We start from the raw sequence: 21,734 nt of genomic DNA, 5'->3' as shown, positions 1-21,734 counted from the left end.
CTGGATCGCTTGACTTTGAAGGTAGATACTACTTAGGGGAAATTGAATATTATCTATACAAATTGTCCAAGGTTAATAGAAGTCTGCTGATGGAACTTTTGGAGGTTTAGAGTAGTGATAAATGGTTGGCCCGTGAAAGGTTAGCCAGATCAGATGTCAACAGCCATGACATATCAGTTTCACGTAAAAGGCCAAGAAATCGAAGAGAGTCAAGTTGCTGAAAGTCCGCCGTCTTTGATGTTCAGCCTGTCAGCTATTTCATAAAGTGGAAATGGCCCTAAGTCTATTTACAAAAGCCTGTTTGACCACATGAGACTCGGGAGACCACCGCTGGAACGCATGGATCACACCCGGGTACACATGGAATTCTGTTTGGATCCCGGCCGCGAGAAACCTGTTGGCATATGCAACATTCTCCTGGAGGAATATGTCCAACTGGCCCACATCCAAATATAAGTCAGGAAGACCGCTGACATCGGTTTCTCGGGCGGGCGAGGCGAACGGTGAAACATGATTGCTGCTGTAGGCATCACCCAGGTACGCTTGCCATCCCGTCAAGACGTCATTGATGCTGAAGATTGCCAGGCCGCCCGAGCGGTCAACATCTGTCCGATCGTCTAGCATGGGATATATGAGGATCTGTTTAGCCAACGGCGGAGACAGTTTGCGGTCTCGAGCAATCAGTGTCAACCCAGCAGCAAGGCCGCCGCCCGCACTCTCTCCCATGACGGCTATCCGATTCAAGTCAATACCTAGAGTAGCTGCGTGAGAGTGGAGGTACTGTAGTGCAGTCCAACAGTCCTCCACCGGCGTAGGGAACGGGTTTTCTGGTGCCCATCTGTAGTCGACCGAGAAGAATGGCACGCCAGACTCCCGGACAAAGGCTACCAAAGAGCCTAAGACATTGCGTGCATTCACAGCTATAAACCCTCCGCCGTGAATGTGTAGGACTGCTGGCGTAAGTTGACCCGCTCGGGTTGCCTTCTTTTTGGATGAAAGTTGAAAGACTTCAATCTCGTAGCCGTCAGGTGCCGGAACTTTGTGTACCTGCAGCTCAAGATCTTCGGGCACCGTAAACGAGTAGCGCACGAACAATGCCTCGAACCTGCTTCTCCTGGTCGCCACATCCCCAACCGGGAGCACTTCACCCTGCCCTTCCAAGCTTGGGCCCGCCATCGCACGCCATTCGGGGTCGTAACGTAAGGACATTGTGAATAGCAGCTCGTCTCTGCAAAATTTGGTAATTTCCGACTGAGGAGTAGTCTCAAGTCGCTGTGTGCATAGGTCTCTGGAGGTGGGGTTCATTTGACTACACAAGCCCCTAGCGCCTAGAAATTACGTCCTACGGGTTACATAGAGGTATTATTCAGTGGCAGAAAAGACGCGTCCGAGGCCCGAACTTTTGTTGTCCTCGGGAACGCCACGCTTTCCGGATACTCTTGGAAAACTGCTGCACACACGTCTGATAAGCCGCGCGAAAATGAACGCTGAAGTATTTGAGAGAATTAACTTTCGGTGATAGATCGGCTAAAGTGTGCCCTACTATAGTACATAGCTTTACTTGCCAGCTTATTGAGAAGGTTCCGAACCATCCACTAACACGGATTACATGATACCTTTGCCAGTCGTATCGAACATCACGATCGCCGAAAACCAAAGTCCGGTTGGTTCTGAGATAGTCAATATCCCAGTATTGGTGTTCTTTTCTTTTTTTGGTTGACCTGAGTGACTTGCTCTATATCTTGGCCTGTTTCGGCGTAGATTGTGTCTTCTCCTCCCCGGTCGTCTTGTATCCAAATAGATACGCCGCGACCTTGCGAATCTGCACCTCTTCGCTGCCTTCAGTGATCCTATATCGCCGGAAATGACGCCAAATGTGCTCAAAAGGGTAGTGTCTTGAGTAACCATCACCGCCGTGGATCTGCATAGCCCGATCGGCAGACTGGCAGGCCAGACGAGCCGCGTAGTAGTTGCACATCCCAATCTTGTGCCCAAGCTGCCTCTCAATCGCGACCCAAGGTGCCTTTCCAGTCGCTTTGGCCTCTGCGTGGACCCGATCCATTTCCACGGCTGTTCGTAGAATCAGCAACCTCAACATTTCCACTTGTGTCGAGAGCTCTACCAGCGGCCACTGGATAGCCTGGTTCCTGGACAAAGGCTTTCCAAACACATGACGCCTATTGGCGTACTCGACGCTACGGTCAATACAGTATCTCGCTGCGCCACAACTCGCAGCCGCCTGGCGGATTCTGTTTTCGTGGGTGAAAGACTGCGCGATCGCGAGGCCGTTGTCGATGGGACCCAGGATAGCAGACGTTGGCACGCAGACTTTATTGAGCGCGACCGTTGCGTGGTCGGTGGGCATGTTGAGTGTCCATTGGTATGAGACGACCTCCACGCCGGGCGTGTCTTGCGGCACGAGAAAGGCAGTGATTCCCTTTGCGTCACCCGCCTTTCCGGAAGTACGCGCAAAAATAGTCAAGTAGCTTGCATGGTGCATGCCCGACTGCCATTTCTTGTTGCCGTTGATTTCGTATCCAGGCTCGCCCGAGGGCAGGGTAATGCGACGAGCGACCGTGTCCATATGAGTGGCGTCTGAGCCATGGTGAACCTCGGTCAAGCCAAAGGTGGCTTTCACATCGCCACGGATGGCAGCGGGAATGAGCGTATCCTTTTGCTCTTGAGTGCCGTAGTGGTATATCAGAATGATAAAGGGAATGTTGCCTACAACACTATGCTCGCTTTGTAGGTCGTTGGCTAAGCTGACACCTCCACCATAGACAGGATGGGAGGTAAGGTGGTACCGAACGGCGCACATGTGCAGATTAAGCGAAGCACTCCCAGAACCGCCGTACTCTTGAGGTACTGCGAAACGGTAGAAGCCAGCGTCATCTGCGAGCCTCTTGGTCTTACGCAACAGGATCTCCCAATCCTTTGCCGGTAGGCCATTGTTATCCCATTGTGTCCGTGATGCTTCGCGGCGGTAGTCAAAGAAGCGGTTGTTGTCGTTTTCGCGCTGAAGAGGCAAGACAGTCTTCTCTATGAAGGCATCTATACGCGATAGGAAGTCCTGTACATCTGCAGGCAGCTCGAAATTCATTGGAGCGCTGTGGTCTTCGGAAATTAGAGTCTCCTAACGTGGGACAAGAAGTAAAGCTGGGCGTCGCAGCACAGCTCTGGGGTCGGTGTTCAATAAGATGCGAAGCTATAACTACCTTTCCAAATTCATAAAGCCAAACAACAAAAAAATAAATAAAATTAAGACGAACGTGTCACTGGTATGTTGGATGCATTCGGGGCGATTTGTGCCATCTGGCTGTCACCTGGACCGGGGCGTGTTGGTGACCGAGGACTTTCGGCAGACCCGGTAATTGACCACTAGCAGCCTCGCCTTGCAGCACCCCAGTCATGAGCTTCCGGTTTTGGCACCCCTTGAGACCATTTGTTCCTTGTTTGATTTGGGATCGTATTACCTTAGCCATGTTGTTTGTGCCTAATCGTGGAAGTACTGGTACAAGTTGGTGTCAATTCAATGGTAACGTGTCTTCGCGACGGCATCTTCTCTACCAGCATTAAAAGAACAAATTCGCGCCACAGTTAGGGCGACCAGCGGTCTCGCTTCGGAATGGAGTCGCGCACCGCAACCAAGACGGGCGGTCGGCATGACCTTGACGATGAGGCTTTGGGCAACTATCTCATCCGGTCAGGTACCATGCCTGGTCTCAAACTACCACTTGTAACAACGAAAATTGGCTACGGACAGAGCAATCCTACCTATTTTGTTGATGACGCAGCGTAAGTTAAATCAGTGCACACACCAATTGAGCCAGGATCTAACTAACATCAACCGATTCTATTAGAGGGACAAGATTCATCCTGAGAAAGAAGCCACAAGGAAATGCGATCAGCCCGGTGGCGCATCAGATTGATCGGGAGTTCAGAGTCCTCAAAGCACTTGGCTCCGTTGCAGGCTTCCCTGTACCCGGGGCCTATACCTTATGTATGGACAATTCCGTGATCGGATCTCACTTCTATGTAAGTCTCTTTTATGGGAGTGATTGCAATGTCTGCGGTGGGGGATGATGCTAATCGCAACCAAATCTAGACCATGGAGTTCGTCAAAGGTAGAATTATCACAGACGTAGATATGAAGGAGCTGTCACCGGCCGATAGACGAAAAGCGTAAGTCGACACTATGGTTATCAAGCTACCCTCTCATCCGTAATCACGTCGTTAAGATCTAACGAATCTATGGACGTAGTTGGTTTTCCGCCGTTGAAACGCTTGCGTGGCTCCATTCCCTCGACCCTGATGCAATCGGACTCGAAGGCTACGGCAAGAAGCATGGCTTCTATGCTCGTCACTGCAACACTTGGAGCCGCATAGAAGCTCAACAAGCTGCAGTGAAGAACCCGGATAGCGGTCAGGCTCTTGGTCGTGCGCATGAAAATTACGACGAAGTTATGGACTACATCAGGGCTAACTTGCCCGGTGAGCGGTCCGCAATTGTCCATGGAGACTTCAAGTTTGACAATCTGGTGCGTGAGCCCGGTGGAATCTATGTGCCGATACCTAATCAGCATGCTCCAGATTTTGCATCCTACCGAGCCCAGGGTCATAGCCATCATTGATTGGGAATTGTCAACAATTGGTCACCCTCTAATGGACCTCGTATTCTTTTCTAGTCCATTCTTACACGATTACATAAAGATTGGAAACCAAAACACAAATTCCCCATCACAAGAGTCGCCATACAAACCAGAAAATCGGAAGAATTCCGGGATGCCAGATCCACAGGAGCTCCTGGACCGTTATGCAAAGATAGTAGGCTTCGATATTCGTAAGGATGGCCAAGGCAAGGACTGGGAGGTCGGTGTCATTTTTCAGTTCATCAGAAGCGGAACAATCAGCCATGGTATCCAGGCACGGTCACTCAGCGGCCAAGCTAGCAGTGAGTTCAGTCATCTTTATTTTGGAAAGACGAAAGCATCGCTGGAGGCGGCTCTCCGACGTGTGAGGGAGTTGAAAGAAAAAGAGACTAGAAAGTACAAACTGTGATTCATCACGTTCTTGATTAAAACACTTTTTACAACGACGCATAAACAACCACGCATATGAAGAAGTACAATTTCTATTCTATATGACGGCCTAAATTTGGAAAGATGGTAAGAAAAACAGACGATGAACCATCGCAGGTGAACATATCAATACCTTGCATGTCTCAAAACTAGGTAATATAGCATTTTCTTTGTTGTTACTTCATCTTACTGCGAATAAAGGCAGCAGCTTGAGAGAGTGTGGTGTCTGCTTCTGCCGCATTTCCGGCCAGACACACCCAAATATGCTGCATATTCTCAGGTGTCTCTAACTGCACATCAATTCCCGCTTCCTTTGCATTCTTTGCCAAAGTGACCGCGTCACTCTCCAAAATATCGGAGGTTCCAGTCGCCAGGTACATTGGGGGTAGCCCTCTAAGGTCGGTACGGAGTACATCCACGAGTGGATGATCCAGAGAGGCGTTGCCTAGATACCCTGCAATTACACCCGGTAGAGCATCAGGGACGACAAGAACATCTTTGCCAATGTTCTTCTGGTAGCTTTCTCCAGATACTCGCATGTCAAGCCAGGCAGAAAAGGCTGCGATGACTGCTGGCATGGGTAAGCCTTGCTCCCTAAGTGCAAGCGAAACAGACACAGTTAGGTTGCCGCCAGCGGAATCCCCAGCCAATGCTATGGATTTGTTTGAGATCCCACGGTCATTTAGTAGCCACTTGTATGTGTCTACCACATCATCAATCTGGGAGGGAAACTGATGCTCTGGTGCTCTACGATAATCAACGAGCAATGCGTATGCTCCGGCCTTCTTGGCGAGGTGTGCGGCTAGCTTCCGATGACTGGTAGGAGAGCCTGCTATGAAAGCTCCACCGTGTAGATAGATAATGACTCTGGAGGGCGAGGCTGCTATCGGCTTGCACCAGATGGCCGGTCGGACGGTTCCGGGGCATTTGACCTCTTCGTATGTTACATCTGTTGGCTCCGCGGCTAAGCTCCCGCACTCTTCCATAACGATCCGGTAGAGGCCTATATCGAGAGGTTCTTTCGAAATGTATGGCGTTAAAGCCTTCCAGAATCGCTCCATCTCCATGGCTGCTGGCTTATTCCCGGGTCGATTCGAGAGGTGGGCTCGGCTCAAGCGATACAGATGCAAAAATACTCAAAAGTAAAACGCTCTTTGACTCGCTCTTTAAGTCGTGAGTATTATCAGAATTTTTGAAATGGATTTGGTTTGCTTTTCCTTCGTTTTCGAGGAGGCTCTGCTTGAAAAATGAAGCCGAGGATGGGATGTCAATGCACTGTCGTGGAGAGAGGGCCCACCTCGGCTACACAATGTACACTCCATACAAGCGTCTCCGCATAGTCTGATCATACATACTTAGTTAATATTGAGAGAGAGCATTCTTCAAAAAGGGCCAGGGAATCGAATGTTTGTCAGGTCACCACATATCTGCGCGTGCAATCCCGTATTGCACTGCGACAGTCCAGCCTTGCACACAAGGCAATCCTGACCGGGCCGAGGCAACGTAATCAAGTAAACATGTTGATATACTAAGCAACCTGTATGTCCATGACCGTGCTTAGTAGTCTAAAATACAGCCAAACGAGAATCTCACCAGTAGGCCAATTCTCTACCCTGCGGGTTATATTCTCTTATTGAGCCTTCGCTACAGAACATAATTAAACCCCCTTCCTTATCCCTAAAACCTGGCACTAGGAAATTGATCCCCTACCACCAGCCTAGCTTTAACTGGATACTTGTGAATAGTCTCAACATGGGTTCAGTGGAGATTCCGTCCGGCGATGGTACCGGGAAAGTTACGGAGGAGTTCCTCCGCTCGGCCATCGACAAATCCAATCTCAACGCTCTTCGCCTTGCGCTTCTCCAAGTTACCGGTGATCCGGAACTCGCCAAGATGCGTACGCGGCGACATGCTGTGCGTGGCGGGGCCATGTATACACATGTCCTAGCCGAGGAAGATGCCCCAGCACTCAAAGAGAAGGCTTTCGCCTATCTTTCCAAGCGCAAGCCCGGCGATCCCATTCCACCGCCGCCCACAAGAGAAGAGACCAGGAAGTTGGTGGACGTCTTCGGTGACCAGCTAATTGACGATCGCGAGTTCGAATACGACTTTGAAGAGCTGGCATTTACCGAGTTTCCTCGTAGTGCCGAATGGACGGACAAGAAACCCACAGAGGATAAGATTGCCAAGTTCAAGGTCATCGTGATTGGCGGTGGTATTAGCGGCATTGCTGCAGCCGTACAACTCAAGCGGCTCGGTATCAACTTTCAGGTTCTCGAGCGGCAGCACGACATTGGTGGCACCTGGCTGCTGAACACGTACCCTGATGCACGTGTTGACGTGTCTAGCTTTCTCTTCCAGTTCAAGTTTGTCAAAAACTATCACTGGTCTGAGTATTTTGCTACAGCTGGCGAGACCCAAAAGTATCTTGCTTACGTCGCCGAAAAGTATAAGGTCAAGGACCACTTCTTCTTCAATCGCGAAGTGGTCAGCTGCGTCTGGCATGAGGATGAGAGCGAGTGGGAGCTTACCATCAAGCATGCGAACGGCGATTCGGAAACTGTGAGATGCAATGCCGTTATCAGTGGTACAGGTCTCTTCGCTACACCGAATCTGCCCGACATCAAAGGCATCAAGGACTTCGAGGGTTCTATCTTCCACACTGCAAAATGGGACCATAAGGTAGATTATCTCAACAAGGACGTCGCGCTTCTCGGTACTGGCTCCACCGGTACTCAGCTCGCTTCTGCAGTTGCCGAGAAAGCCAAGTCTCTCACCGTGTATCAGCGCACTCCGAATTGGATTATGAACATGGAAGGATACCGAGCAAAGATTGACAACGCTGTTCGTTATGTGTTTGATAACATGCCTTATTACTGGAACTGGTTTTGCTATTCGGCACACGCTACGACTCAGCAGCTTCAATACCTGCAGAACTACGACAAAGAGTGGCAGGCCAAAGGAGGCATTATTAATGAACGCAATGATTTAGTGCGCAAGGCACTCGTCAACTACATCACTCAAAAGTCCGAGGGCATTCCCGGATTGAAAGAGAAGATCACTCCTCATTATGCGCCGTTAGTCCGCCGGCTGGTGGTGGACAATGGCTTCTATGACACGCTCAGACGCGACAATGTCGAGCTCGTGACTGAAAATATTGATACCTTCACCAAAACAGGCATCAAGACCAAGGATGGCGTGGAACGCCCCTTCGATGTCGTTGTTCTTGGAACTGGTTTCAAAACGTCTCAGTACTTCTGGCCATGTAAGTATGTCGGGCGCAACGGGGCGACGATGGAGGAGTTATGGAAGAAAGACGGGCCCCGATCATACCTCGGCATGACGATGCCGGGCTTTCCGAACTTTTTCATTCTCTATGGGCCCAACCATCAACCACGATCAGGCGCCTTCTACTCATGGGGCGAGATCTGGATGCGGTACATAAGCCAAATGATCATCCATCTTATTGAGAATGATAAAAAGTCGATCGACTGTCGCAAGGATGTATTTGACGACTACAACGCCAAGCTCGACGAGGCGTGCAAGGAACTCATCTGGGAATCCGAAGGCTCCTCATATTACGTAAACGAGCTCGGCCGTCAGAGTGTCAATGCACCCTGGCACACAGCCGACTATCATCGTATGGTGATTGAGCCCAACTTTGAGGATTTCGACATCCGATAAGCTTTTTGACGGGTGCCTATGACTGTGTGCGACGCTTGAACAGGTCCGCTAACTTTGCCTCCTCGCTATCCGCCTGGAATGGAAGCGAAAGATAAATACCACGAAGCTTTGGTGTCGATATAACGCTAGATATCTCTTTGCTTGTATTTCCGAGATATCCTATCTGAATGAGCCTGGAATTCTGTTGATGTGCATTACGATAGTCTACGTTATCTACATGGCTCCATCTCGCTTTATATCTCTAGAATCGCCGCCATATCAATTCCCGTTGAGTCCGCCGAGGGATAATCAAACGCGTATTGATTAGGTAGTCATGGTGTTTGAGCCTATATGTGTGTACTTGCCTCAACCTCGGGCAGGGTTTTCCAGTTCAAATTGAATTATATATGCTCATAACGCTTTACTTTCAATCCCAGTCTCAATCACAATATATAGTCAACATCATACACCCACATGGAAACTCTACCAAGACATCTTTTTCCTTTGTTTTTTTGTTTTGCGACGATTGAGAGAACCGATCCACTGCTCCGTTAAGCCCGGCATGCTCACCTAAAGCCTACAGGGTTTCTGTTTTACTCCTTGTAAAAGTTGTGAGCACACCAACCTCTCTTTTGTGAGGAGATAGAGGTCTCATAGATCATTCCAACCAATCTTATGAGCTCGCATACTACTCTGGCGCTCGTCACATGTTGTCAGATCACAAGACCACGGCCCTCGAGCTGGTCTGAAGAGGCCATATACTCAATACAGGGCTTGAGGATATAATAATGTGCGGTTACATTTACGAATCGGGGCAATTAACACTATCATAAAAGGGATATCGAGCATAAGACTGGATTTTTCTTTTCTCTTAATGCACATCTCTGCCTCTAATTTGTGATCAAATAGCTTGCATTGCTTTGAGTCTATTCTCATCAGCCCTCTTGGCAGCCGATATGTTCGGCGCCACAAGTTCAAACGCATGTGGCAAACCAGGATATACATGAAGTTCACACTCTATGTTCTCTGCTAAGAGCCTGGTCGCGTACTTGATGGTCTCGTCTCGGAATATGTCCAATCCTCCAACGTCCAAATAGGCTGGTGGCAAGCCTGCGACACTCTTTGCGCGAGCCGGTGCTGCATACGGAGACACATCAGCGTCAGGCTTTCCGGCTTTCTCCTGGCCCAGTAATGAAGTCCACGCGACTACGTTATCTGCGGTTTTCCAGAAAGCGAGAGGCTCGACAGCATCATTCGCCGTCATGTTTTGGTCGTCCAGCATTGGATATACCAAGATCTGCTTGGCGAGAGGAGGTTGCAGGTTTCTGTCACGAGCCATCAGTGCGACGCCGACAGCGAGGCCACCGCCAGCGCTTTGTCCGTAAAGAGCAATTCGTGTCGGGTCGATGTTGTGTGTGTGCGCGTTCTTCTGCAACCAGCAGAGAGCCGCATAGGAGTCCTCGACAAGAGTCGTCCCGGTATGTTCGGGCGCCAAGCGGTAGTCCACGGTGAAAATAGGAATTGACGTCTGGCTCACCAGGCGTGCTAGAGATTTGGCATACATCTGTGCCGTCCCCATGATTAATCCACCGCCATGGAAGTGCAGCATGGCTGGCCCAGGGGCCGCCGGTTCCGATTGTCTTTTGACCAACCCAAGTATTGGAACTTGATGGCCATCAGGTGCCTCTGCATGGTAGTATGTTTGTGTTACGTCTGGTTCATCGGGTATCTTGTCCAGAAATGCAGACACCCCAGCTTCCCGAACTTTCCGACTAGAAACAATGCTATTTAGTGTAAGTTCTTTTCTATTTGCGAGAGCAGGAATAAGTGGCTCGAAGCACTTGAGATACTCAGAATCATATTTCAAAGGCATGACAAATGGTCAACAGGGAAAAAAGCGTGTAGCTGTAGAGAAATGTTTTGATGCGTGCGGCTTTTGTGGCTCCCCGCTTGTTAAGCATTTATATAAAAGGATCATCGGCGTTGAGGAACGGGAGCCTATCCAGACTAACTATGCCAAAGATGTAACACGCCGGCTGAAATAGTTGCCGAGGGACTTAAAGTGATTCCATTTCCACGCATGCCCATTTACATGTTCTACAAATCAACAACCTACCAATCGAGTTTGAAGAGGCTAATTTCATAAGTTTGCTTCATCCATCAAGGATGAAAGCTCTCACGAAAATACCCCATATTCGTGCGCATTTGCAGGTACAATTTCTGGTAGTCCCGGGTGCGAGTGTCAACAGCATAGATTGATGATTTTGTGATACTTTGTGATACACAGTCACATGCATGCGCTTTAGAAGACGTAGGATACATACCGGCGATAGTGAGAGCCCACCCTCACCTCTCGTGCAGAACATTAGCCACTCGTCACGACCCCTCTTGTTCGTTCTCCGCGTGTCCGCGCCATTTGCGCAAACCTCCAAACTAGAGAAACTAGTGTGAATCCAGAAAGTCGCACATACTAGTGGTACGATTGAAAAATACAAGTCGATTCAGTGGGCACATGTTCAGTCCGTATATAAACAACTACGACCATCCCCTCGGGTATCTCTACCGTGTCACGCCGTCCTCGGCAACCCTTGCCATCATGATGTTACCGAGGAGAGGCTGTGATATGGCAGGACGCTTGATGAGGAGTTAAGCTGATAAGTGCTATCTTTCAAATCTAATGAGGATAAAATAATATGTAAAGCATGCATAGCATCGATCCAGGGCCCTGGCTTTGGCCAATGCATTCGGTCAATGCTTTGTCTTTTACAAATTAGAAGCCCATAATACCGACTTGCAAGACAGTCAGCCATGGGTTCGGTACCAGTGATCAATGGTATTCGCGGGTCTTCAGACCAGACCAAGCCTGCACAGTCGCTAGCTGAAATAGAAGAGAGATACAAGAACGAGCATGATAAGCGAATCCGTTCAGATGGACTCGCTCAATTTACTGATCTCTATTCTCTACCGAAATTTCGGCGCTTCAAGCAAGACCCCTGGGCTGATCCGTCCACCTACGACTCGCTTCCACGGGCACAGGATGGTGACAGGCGGGAAATTCTAATTATGGGAACCGGGATCGCCGCTCTTGTCTTCGCTGTTCGACTTCTCGATGCTGGATTCAAAGCCGAAGATATGCAATTCGTTGACACTTCTGCTGGCTTTGGCGGTACCTGGTACTGGAACCGATATCCCGGTCTCATGTGCGATGTCGAAAGCTACATCTACATGCCGCTGCTCGAAGAGACCGGCTACATTCCCAAGAACAAATACGCATCCGGCACTGAGCTTAGAGAACAGTCCGAGCGTATCGCCAAGCAGTACGGACTATCTGATCACACTTGGTTTCGGACACGAATGCTTGATTCAGTGTGGGATGATGATGCCAAAGAGTGGGTTTCGAGGCTCTCGGAGCAGCTCAGCGACGGCCAAGAGCGTGAGCCCGTTACTGTGCGGTCACGTTTTGTCATCCTTACTACTGGGTTGATGCTGATTCCCCAAATCCCCCAAATCAAAGGCGTGGAAAAGTTTGACGGAGAATGTTTCCATGCGGCTCGGTGGGATTACAATGTCACTGGTGGCACTCCGCAAGACCCTTCGTTAGTCAACCTGAGAGGTAAAAAGGTTGGCATCATTGGAACCGGAGCATCTGCGGTGCAGGTTGTGCCAGAGCTCGCAAAGTGGGTGGATCAGCTGTATGTCTTTCAAAGGACACCCTCAGCCGTCGACACACGAGGAAATCGACCCACAGATGTGGAACGATTCAAGACCGAAATTGGCAACAAACCTGGCTGGTGGGCAGCTCGGTGTCAGAACTTTGCTGCTTTCGTCAACAACAGTGATCCCAAGCCCGAGGTCGACCTAGTTCATGATGGCTGGACCACCATGCTGTCGTATAGTGCACTTATCGGCACCACCGCCCATAAACCTAAGACTCCGGAGGAAATACAAGAGTACTATAAGTACCTTCACGAACTCGACTTGGAGCGACAGAGCAAAATACGAGATCGTGTTGATGTTATTGTTAAGGACCCTACCGTTGCAGCCAAACTGAAGCCATGGTACGCCGGATTCTGTAAGCGGCCTTGCTTTCACGATGAATATCTGCAAAGTTTCAACAAGCCCAACGTGCAACTCGTCGATACGGACGGAAGGGGTATTGACGAGATCACCGAGACGGGGCTCGTGGTTAAAGGTACATCTTACAACGTCGACGTACTTATCCTCGCAACGGGCTACAAGAGCCCGTTCCTCTTCAGCCCTCCCGGAAGAGTGGGAGTTGATGTTATCGGCCGCGACGGTGTTGATCTAGACAAGAAGTGGACAAACGCCGTCACGACGCTGCACGGCTTAATGAGTCACGATTTCCCCAATCTGTTTTGGCCAGGTTTCATTCAAGCCGGCGGAAATCCAAACTATACCTACACTATCAATCAGGGCGCGCTTCAAGTGGCCCACATCATGGCAGCTGGTGTAAAGAAATCGATCTCAACCACTCCTTCCAACTCAACTTACAGGCACAACTTCACGGTGGAAGCAACGGCAGAGGGCGAGGAAAATTGGTCACAGGCAGTGGCATCGCACGCATTCATGCTGGGAGCCACGGCAGGCTGTACTCCTAGCTACATGAACGCTGAGGGAGAGCTTGAGGGACTTACTGATCCTGTACAGCTTGCGAAGACGGCCCGTAGTGCGACCTGGGGTAAGGGACAGGCGGACTTTGACAAGGTTCTCGTGGAGTGGCGGAAGAAGGGCAATTTCGAAGGTGTAGACATAAAGAGCGTCTCAGACTAATGGCATATATTACATCAATAGCGGGAGACAATGTATTTCATATTATGTTAGTCTATCCATTCATCGATACTACTGTCATTACTAGAGAATCTCCGTGGCCGCACCGCAAGCGCAGTGAAGTACAGCTTGGAAGATTAATCCTCCAGAGACCAGAGGACCTCCACCATCGCGTTAACGCTAAAGAAACGCCAAGATGATTGGCTATTAGACTAGCATCTCGGCCTCGGCTAGCTGGGTCCGATGGTCAGGAGGCATCCTCGATCTTTGAGTAGTCACCCCTTAGTGTAACCTTTATTCAACACCCTCGGTCTCTCGAGACATAGACGTTGAATGGTTTCTTCGTTGATACGCTTGCGTGGCAAATGCCGCATTCAGTACATTATCCAGCCACTTGAAGGGCAGATACGACCCGTATAACCAAGGTCTTTCATGAAGAGACGCGAAACAATTCATGATATAAGTGTTTTCAATCCTTAGGTGTGTCATTCACGGAATGAAAAATATAGAACCCTTGCAAAGCTTCTTCTGTCGTGCCTATCAATTGGCGCATCCCTTCGGATCTCACTGCTTCCTCCAGCAGCCTAGCCACCAATCAATCTTTTAGTCCATCAAAATGGCCTACTACGAGAGCATCACCAGGGAGTTCATCTGGGACAACACGCCACTACTTATTTCGGCTGGATTTAGCTTCCTAATCGGCTACCTGCAGTATTTCTACGGGATCAAGCTGATGTTGACTGACGGAAGGGGCCCGTTCCCGATCTGGATGCACATCTTTTACCTTGCCCACGACTCGGCATTCAGCTACATACTCGGACGCGCCGCCCCTCACTATGATAACCACTTCTTCCTTCGTGGAAGTTCGATAGCCTACGCTATATGGAGCATCCTCGAGATCTTTTGCATTTACCACGCTATCAGATACCATCGGCGTGAGAATTTCTCGCCTGCTTTGGGCGAGAGGAGTGTCTCTTTAGGCACTGTCCTTCAATACACAATCTTCATGCAGGCTGCAATGTATTGTGTCGTCATCTTGCTTATCGACATGCTGGGAGAGGGATGCTCGATGCAATGGGGCTGCCTGACCAATGTCCTCATGATCGTGGGACCCACACACGACTATATCCGTCGCGGGTCAAACGACGGGCTGGCGGTCGGCTTCTGTGTCGTCAATGTCTTCTGCGCCATCTGGACATTTGCGCCATTTGGCATGTTTGTTCGGACCCTGCCGGAGGTTTTCGAGACAAGTACCTACTACAATATCGGCTGCATCTTATTCGTCTATTCCCTGTGGCTTCTGAGCATCGTTGCGACAAATCCGCCTAAAACTGGCACTGTGTCAAAACGCATTGCTGGTAACAAGTCAGCTTAGCGTGTCGTTACCGGCCAAGTACCAGGCTATGATTGGTGGTGTGGTAGGCGGCTTGAACGGGATTGCTCTTTTCGGTTTGGCGTAATGAGAGGCATGCAAGGATTAGGGTTACCGAGGGCTTCAATGGGCTACATGCCCTCGGCTAAGTTGCACTTTCAACTACATTCCATCTACACGGATCGCTAGAGGAGTGGCACGTGGCAGCAACGAAAATGACAATCCATGATTGTACTATTTGATAGCATCGTAGGATAATGGGATGTGTTCGTAGATCTGTCTAACTTTCCGTGACCGATGCCCTGTATACCAGTACCCTCCTAACAGATCTGACTAACATGATTATTGGACACTACATGTCGCTGGTCTCGGTCAAACACTCGGCCAGTGTTAGCAGCGCCGTCGTCCGTAAACACCTGTATCATAGGAGTTTGCCGCGATTGTCATTAGCCTCCTCCTACTCAACATCAACGACTCAGGGCCGTGACGTTCGAATTATCGAGGTCGGACCGAGAGACGGGCTGCAAAACATCAAGCAGCTGGTACCCAAGGAGGTCAAGATCGAGTTGATCCAGCGACTCGCGGAGACTGGATTGCGCGACATTGAAGCCACCTCTTTCGTGTCTCCCAAATGGGTTCCCCAGCTTGCAGACGGACATGAAGTGTTGCAAGAATCGCTGCGCTTCGCTCAATCTCAGACTGGCTCGGCTGGACTGAATTTTCCCGTACTAGCACCCAATGCCAAAGGGTTGCAAAATGCCAACGCTGCTGGGGCAAAAGAGATTGTGGTGTTTGCGTCTGTCACCGAGGCATTCAGTAAAGCCAATCAGAATTGCACCGTCGATGAGGCCATCAGACAGGCTAGAGCCGTGACGAAAGAAGCTCTTGCACTCGGTATCAAGGTCCGAGGGTTCGTCATAAGCCCCGTATCCAGGTGTTCTTGAGAAGATTGCAAACTAAAAAATGTTTCTGCAGTGTTATTTCGTGCATTTTCTCAGATCCCTTCTCTGGACCAACGGCACCTGAAGATGTTCTACCGGTGGTACAACAGTTCTTAGACATGGGCTGCTATGAGGTGGGACTTGGAGACACTTTAGGCATCGGAACACCGAAGAACACGCAGGATTTGTTGGATGTGCTCCTCCGCGAAGTCCCTGCTGATAGGCTCGCCGGCCATTTTCATGATACATATGGCCAAGGCGTTGCGAATGTGTACCGAGCCTACGAAAAGGGAATTCGAACCTTTGACAGCAGTGTCGCTGGCCTAGGCGGCTGTCCCTATGCCCCGGGCGCCCGGGGCAACGTTGCCACGGAGGATGTGATTTACACTCTTGAGAACTCTGGCATCAATACCGGGGTGGACTTGGATAAGTTGATCACTGTAGGGCGTTGGATCTCGGATCAGATCGGTATTCCCTACGGGAGCAGGGTTGGTGCCGCTCTCACTTCTAAGAGAGCACAAAATCTACGCTCATCGTCCTCAGAAAAAGAAAAAACAGAGAATTCAACCGACAAAAGGGCTGCAAGATCATGGGAGGTGGTAAAGGACACCGGAGAATACCGCGTCGCTCGCTCAGGAACCGCGTTGAAAGTCACATTGACGCGGCCCAAGAATGGCAACTCCATGACTGATGCCATGCTCGAAGGACTCACCGACTTGTTCAGAAGCCTACATAAAGACCCCCTGGCGTATCACGTAATTCTAGAAGCCGAGGGCAAGTATTTTTGCACAGGCATGGATCTCAGCGGGGGAACCAATACAACTGATATGTCGGGCGAGGAAAACTATTACCAGAAGGTCGCCGCTCTGTTCGAAGCGATCGATCACGCACCACAGACCACCATCGCCCTCATTAACGGACCGTGCTTCGGAGGCGGAGTCGGATTGACGTTCGCGTGTGATGTGCGATTGGTATCTCCAAAAGCCTGCTGGACCCTCAGCGAAGTCAAGATAGGGGTCAGCCCGGCTGTCATCTCCAAGTTCCTGGTGCGGGAATGGGGACCTTCGACAGCACGCGAAGGGATGCTGTCTGGAAGAGAGATTACACCCGAGGAACTCTGGCGCATCGGCGCTGTCCACGCAATTACTGCTGAGGGCGAGTCGTTAGCCTCCAAGCTCGACAATTATCTGGACCAGCTGGAGAAGGCTGCACCACGGTCGGCAGCCGTCAACAAAGAGCTGGCTCGGCGCGCGTGGCTCGAGCCAGGGAGCCCAGATCAGGCCGCGCTTGTCGAAAAAGCTTTCCACACAATGATGGCTGATGGCGGGGAAGGGCAGCACGGAATCCAGCAGTTCCGAAACAAGAATAAGAGTTTTAGTTGGCGGGAGTTCTGGAATGGGCGGAATCCGTTCGAGAACCCAATCTACAAGAAACCCGCGGAGTGAGTGATCCGCATTCGAACATGCTACACTTCCACCCATACCTAGTGAATACTCGTGGGGAAAGGACCGGTAGCGGCGACATGCCAAGTCGACGATGTTAAAAAGGCACGGTACCTTTGTAAACTCTAGGTCGAATCAACGGTGGAGAGGGAAACTAGAGACTGTTTTCATATCGTCTAGGTCAAGTGATCAGGATTGCAGGGATTTCCTGTCTTGGGCTTGTGAGAACAATGCACCCTGGAGATACATTGAATAAACTTGTTAATGACCCTCTTGAACATCAGTTAGTTTTCCCGGAGGAGTGTTGAGGCTAGAAGCACTAAACTAAATGAAGATAAGATCAGAAGGCTACACTAATCTAACCGACCACTGACCACTATTCTGGAGCTTCTTTCTGGAGCCTGAAATGAGTTGCTGCATATCATCCATGAATTTGTTTCTTACAACAGTTATATCACATTATCTTTGAAACGTTGCCGATACACCATAAACTTCTTTTCCATATCCACTTTACTAAGAGGTTGTAGCGGCGGTGTTAGCACGAGAGGATAGCCGAGGAGAACTCGTGTGCGAGGTCGGAAATGTGCAAGACATCGTTTAATAATTTCGCTAATGATGGGTGCGCAACAAAGTACGAAATGTGAGCCTCCGCCCAAGGTAGGTTACAAATGCTGCGTTGTTCAAGTATCGTGTTGGCTACTGATGAAAGCCCAATGAAATTATACCACACCGTTTTGTCTGAGCTCATCTACTCCCTGGGCATCGATGCCGATACCGGCCAGCACCTCGGCCGTATGTTGTCCCAGCCTAGGAGGGGGGCTTCTCAGGCTCGTCACTGTCTTGCTAAACTTGACAGCTGGTCCAATGACTCGAATCTGGCCCGACTCGGCAGTGTCCGTTTCCATCTCGGCGATCATGCCCCGTGCCTGAGTCTGTGGGTGAGCAAATGTGCTCTGCATATTGTTGATCGGACCAAATGGTAGACTAGTCTGCTCAAACAGCTCAGTCCATTCATCCGCCGTCTTTTTGCTGAAAGCTGCGTTGAATATTGGACCAAGAAGCTCCCGATTCTCAACTCGTTTTGGGTTGGTTGCAAAGCGTTCATCCGTGATAAGAGCTTCCAAGCCTAGAAGCTTACAAAGGCCTGCAAACTGAGCATCGTTGGTGGCTCCACACACCAGATACCTGTCCTTTGTCTTGAACGCATCGTACGGCGCAATACTTGGGTGTTGACAGCCCCAGCGTTGGGCTTCAATGCCTAGATTGAGCCATGCTAGACCAACGTTGGTCAATAGGCTGACTTGTGTCTCGAACAAAGATGCGTCTACCCGCTGGCCAACTCCTCTGCGACTGCGAGCATGTAATGCAGCCAGAATAGCTCCGTGAAGGTATAGACCTGTCGACATGTCCACCATTCCGATGCCGGGTCGTACGGGGGGACCATTCCGTTCGCCTGTCACGTGAAGCAGGCCAGCTTCTGCACCGGCAATGGGATCGTAACCTCCTCTTTTCGCGTAGGGTCCGCTGGTTCCGTATCCTATATAGCACCCTTTGTGTCAGCAGGTGTCTTTTGACCGTTCTGGTATGCAAATGAAGTAAGATGAAGCGAAATGAACGTACCGGAAATGCTCGCATATATGAGCCCCGGATTCAGCTCTTTTAGGCAGTTATAACCAAGGCCTAAACGGTCCATAGTTCCCGGCTTGAAATTCTCGACACTTGAATCAGTCCTATGGTTAGCGAAAAGAGTTCATGACCTACCCCAAAAGAGCTCGTCCCAGGACTGTATGCGAATCAATACCTACAGTATGTCTGCTTTCTTTGCGAGTGCCTTGAGGATTTCTTTGCCTTTAGGCTTCTTGATATCTAGCGTAACCGACTTCTTGTTACGATTCACCGAAGAGAAGTAGTTGGAAATTGGGCCGGCGTCCTTCTTCCAAGTTGGGCCTTCCCCTTGCATTTTCCAGTGTCTGGTGTCATCCTAGCAGATGAAACAATTCTGATTGTCAGTCTTCCAATTTTGTCTGCATGACGAGCTTGTCCTCAGATCTCGTAGAACTCACACCAATGCCAATAGCTTCAATCTTGATGACCTCCGCACCGTAGTCCGCAAGGATTTGAGTGCAGAATGGCGCCTAGGAAAAGATTCAGATTTGATTCAAGTCCCGAAATCTCTTCAGCCAGGCAAGCAACCTACAGCTAAAACTCGGGACAAGTCCAAGACTTTTAATCCTTGTAAAGATCCTACAACGTCCTGCGGGCCTTCTTCCAGCGTTTTGGAAACAAAAGTTCTTGTGATGCACCCGTAATTGAATTTGTTGGACCCGCGAGCCAAATACCTTAGAGGACTCAAACCAGACATTCGTGCAGTCGGATGTATAGAGGAGCTCATCTTTGCGGTCGATAGAAGCCCTTGGCTAGAACAAATGACGCAGGAACAAGTAAAGCCTTCTGACTATTGTAGTTTTAGCTTGTCCTGCCACGACTTCTGTTAGTAGTCAGATCTTTGCCACAGAAACGCATATCAGAACGTGACATAGCATGTGGACCTAACTTAAGATAACCGCGGAATTTCTTATGCAAGCGGTGAAGCCCGCTAGACAGCCCCTGACATGCGGAATCTCACCCACCGAATACCTCGGGAAACACGTACACCTACTGAACGGCGACCATGAAGCGGTCCATAGCCGGTGTTTTTCTAAGAAACTCTAGTTCCGACTTAGAGATGACATACGCGATTAATTTGACCGGCGTTTTGCCCGAACTAGCCCACTTATCATGTTTTGGCTGACACTGAAACTGAATGCTCCTGAAACTGAATGCTCGCGACTCCATTACTGTAGGGTATCCCACCTGCAGCCCATGTGTATTTCTATGAAAAAAGTCACAAACATTATATGCAGCCAGCCTTCTAACACACGAAATAGCAAACTAAAAAATCTAATTGTTGTTTCCAGACCTCAAAGCGCCATTTCGCTGCAGATTTGAGTAAAAGTCTGCGATAGGTCCGAAGGAAACAAGATTACATCTTTAGTAACTCTTTGGCAGCCCCAACACCCGCTGCCCAATATAGTTCTTGATCATCTCTGCACTGACAGGTGCGATTCTGGAAAGTGTGGCTTCTCTCAAATAACGTTCGACGTGATATTCCTTTGCGTACCCCATACCTCCGTGTGACATGATGGCTCTCTCGGCAGCCTTGAATGCAGCTTCGGACGCTAGGAACTTGCCGGCATTGGCGTATTCGCCGTCTTCGTAGCCTTGGTCATAGAGACGCCCCGCAAGGTAGATCATGAGCCGAGCACCCTCCAGGTTCATCCAGCACTCGGCAAGAGGGTGTTGGATGCCCTGATATTTGCCAATGGGGTTCCCGAATACGACCCGCTCCGCGGTGTAATTGCAGGCACGGCGCAGAGCCGCATATCCAATTCCTAATGCTTCGGCACCGACAAGGACACGTTCGGCATTCATGCCATGCATGATCAATTTAAACCCGTCCCCCTCATTTCCAATCAGGTCTTGAGCAGGGACCTTCCAGTCCTCAAAGAATAAGCTGTTGGTATCGACTGCATTGCGGCCCATTTTCGGAATCTTAGTGATCTGTACGGCCGATCGGTCGAGATCTGTATAGAATAGAGAGAGTCCATGGCTGGGCTTCTTGCACTCTTCCAGCGGTGTGGTGCGTGCTAGTACGAGAATCTTCTCGGCAACTTGAGCGGTCGAGATAAAGACTTTAGAACCCTTCAGGATATAATGGTCACCATTCTTACATGCAAAGGACTGCAAGCGCAAAGTGTCTAGACCTGTATTAGGCTCAGTAACACCGAAGCACGCTCGTTCCTTGCCCTGGATAAGAGGCACCAGCCAACGTTCCTTCTGTTCTTTGGTGCCGAACTTGGCAACAGGCTCGAGGCCAAAGATATTCATGTGCACGGAAGAGGCGCCGTTCATGCCGGCTCCAGACTCAGCAATAGTCTGTAACATGACGGCAGCCTCTGATATGCCCAACGCCGAGCCGCCGTATTCCTCTGGGAGACAAATTCCAAGCCAGCCATTGGATGCGAGATCTTTGTAAAGCTCCCATGGGAACTTTTGCTCTGTGTCCCTTTCGAGCCAATATTCATCGGTGTATTTCGAGCAGATCTTGGCAATGGCGTCGCGGACATCGCGCTGGGACTGCGTCCACTCGGGCAGACCGTTGGGCAGATACTCGGTAGCGCGGGCATGGATTCGTCTGGGGCTCGATGCAGCGAAGGGGTTCCAAAGTTGGGCTAAAGGTGTAGAGCGGCGGGCGACTCTCGCGATGAAGCTTGTATGCAACGGCCGAGCCGTGCCGACCAATCGGCTTCCCATCACACCCAAGATTGTAATAAAACTGACTGGAAAAACAAAATTCTCATCCAAATAATCTCAGCAGAGTTTTATTAGATGAACTCTCCTTTCCCAGAAT

General features: G+C 50.0%; 7 protein-coding genes across 7 annotated transcripts; 4 read left to right on the top strand and 3 right to left on the bottom strand.

Moving 5' to 3' along the window:
* Nucleotides 1-1,735: 1,735 nt before the first annotated feature.
* UCRPA7_6076 (putative acyl- dehydrogenase protein) lies at nucleotides 1,736-3,100 on the bottom strand (the record flags this gene model as incomplete). Its single annotated transcript, XM_007918618.1, has 1 exon — nucleotides 1,736-3,100. The coding sequence occupies one exon, from the start codon at nucleotides 3,098-3,100 to the stop codon at nucleotides 1,736-1,738; it is 1,365 nt and encodes a 454-aa protein (XP_007916809.1).
* Nucleotides 3,101-3,625: 525 nt separating this feature from the next.
* On the top strand, nucleotides 3,626-4,631 carry UCRPA7_6075 (putative phosphotransferase enzyme family domain protein; the record flags this gene model as incomplete). The annotated part of the gene is made up of 4 exons (XM_007918617.1): nucleotides 3,626-3,795; nucleotides 3,861-4,035; nucleotides 4,106-4,182; nucleotides 4,262-4,631. 4 exons carry the CDS (start codon nucleotides 3,626-3,628, stop codon nucleotides 4,629-4,631), a joined length of 792 nt encoding a protein of 263 aa, XP_007916808.1.
* A 2,199-nt stretch (nucleotides 4,632-6,830) lies between these two features.
* UCRPA7_6074 (putative fad dependent oxidoreductase protein) lies at nucleotides 6,831-8,762 on the top strand (the record flags this gene model as incomplete). Its single annotated transcript, XM_007918616.1, has 1 exon — nucleotides 6,831-8,762. One exon carries the CDS (start codon nucleotides 6,831-6,833, stop codon nucleotides 8,760-8,762), a length of 1,932 nt encoding a protein of 643 aa, XP_007916807.1.
* A 2,787-nt stretch (nucleotides 8,763-11,549) lies between these two features.
* On the top strand, nucleotides 11,550-13,532 carry UCRPA7_6073 (putative flavin-binding monooxygenase-like family protein; the record flags this gene model as incomplete). The annotated part of the gene is made up of 1 exon (XM_007918615.1): nucleotides 11,550-13,532. The coding sequence occupies one exon, from the start codon at nucleotides 11,550-11,552 to the stop codon at nucleotides 13,530-13,532; it is 1,983 nt and encodes a 660-aa protein (XP_007916806.1).
* A 2,429-nt stretch (nucleotides 13,533-15,961) lies between these two features.
* Nucleotides 15,962-17,287, top strand: UCRPA7_6072 (putative 3-hydroxymethyl-3-methylglutaryl-coenzyme a lyase protein; the record flags this gene model as incomplete). The annotated part of the gene is made up of 1 exon (XM_007918614.1): nucleotides 15,962-17,287. The coding sequence occupies one exon, from the start codon at nucleotides 15,962-15,964 to the stop codon at nucleotides 17,285-17,287; it is 1,326 nt and encodes a 441-aa protein (XP_007916805.1).
* Nucleotides 17,288-18,003: 716 nt separating this feature from the next.
* On the bottom strand, nucleotides 18,004-19,244 carry UCRPA7_6071 (putative formyl-coenzyme a transferase protein; the record flags this gene model as incomplete). Its single annotated transcript, XM_007918613.1, has 3 exons — nucleotides 18,004-18,821; nucleotides 18,905-19,014; nucleotides 19,090-19,244. 3 exons carry the CDS (start codon nucleotides 19,242-19,244, stop codon nucleotides 18,004-18,006), a joined length of 1,083 nt encoding a protein of 360 aa, XP_007916804.1.
* Nucleotides 19,245-20,314: 1,070 nt separating this feature from the next.
* On the bottom strand, nucleotides 20,315-21,637 carry UCRPA7_6070 (putative acyl- dehydrogenase protein; the record flags this gene model as incomplete). The annotated part of the gene is made up of 1 exon (XM_007918612.1): nucleotides 20,315-21,637. One exon carries the CDS (start codon nucleotides 21,635-21,637, stop codon nucleotides 20,315-20,317), a length of 1,323 nt encoding a protein of 440 aa, XP_007916803.1.
* Between the last annotated feature and the right edge of the window lie 97 nt (nucleotides 21,638-21,734).

Source organism: Phaeoacremonium minimum, assembly GCF_000392275.1.
Source record: "Phaeoacremonium minimum UCRPA7 unplaced genomic scaffold PA7_03_scaffold_450, whole genome shotgun sequence".
NCBI lineage: Eukaryota > Fungi > Ascomycota > Sordariomycetes > Togniniales > Togniniaceae > Phaeoacremonium > Phaeoacremonium minimum.
Note: the sequence above shows the minus strand (reverse complement) of the source record. Positions and strands in the feature narration are given on the sequence as shown.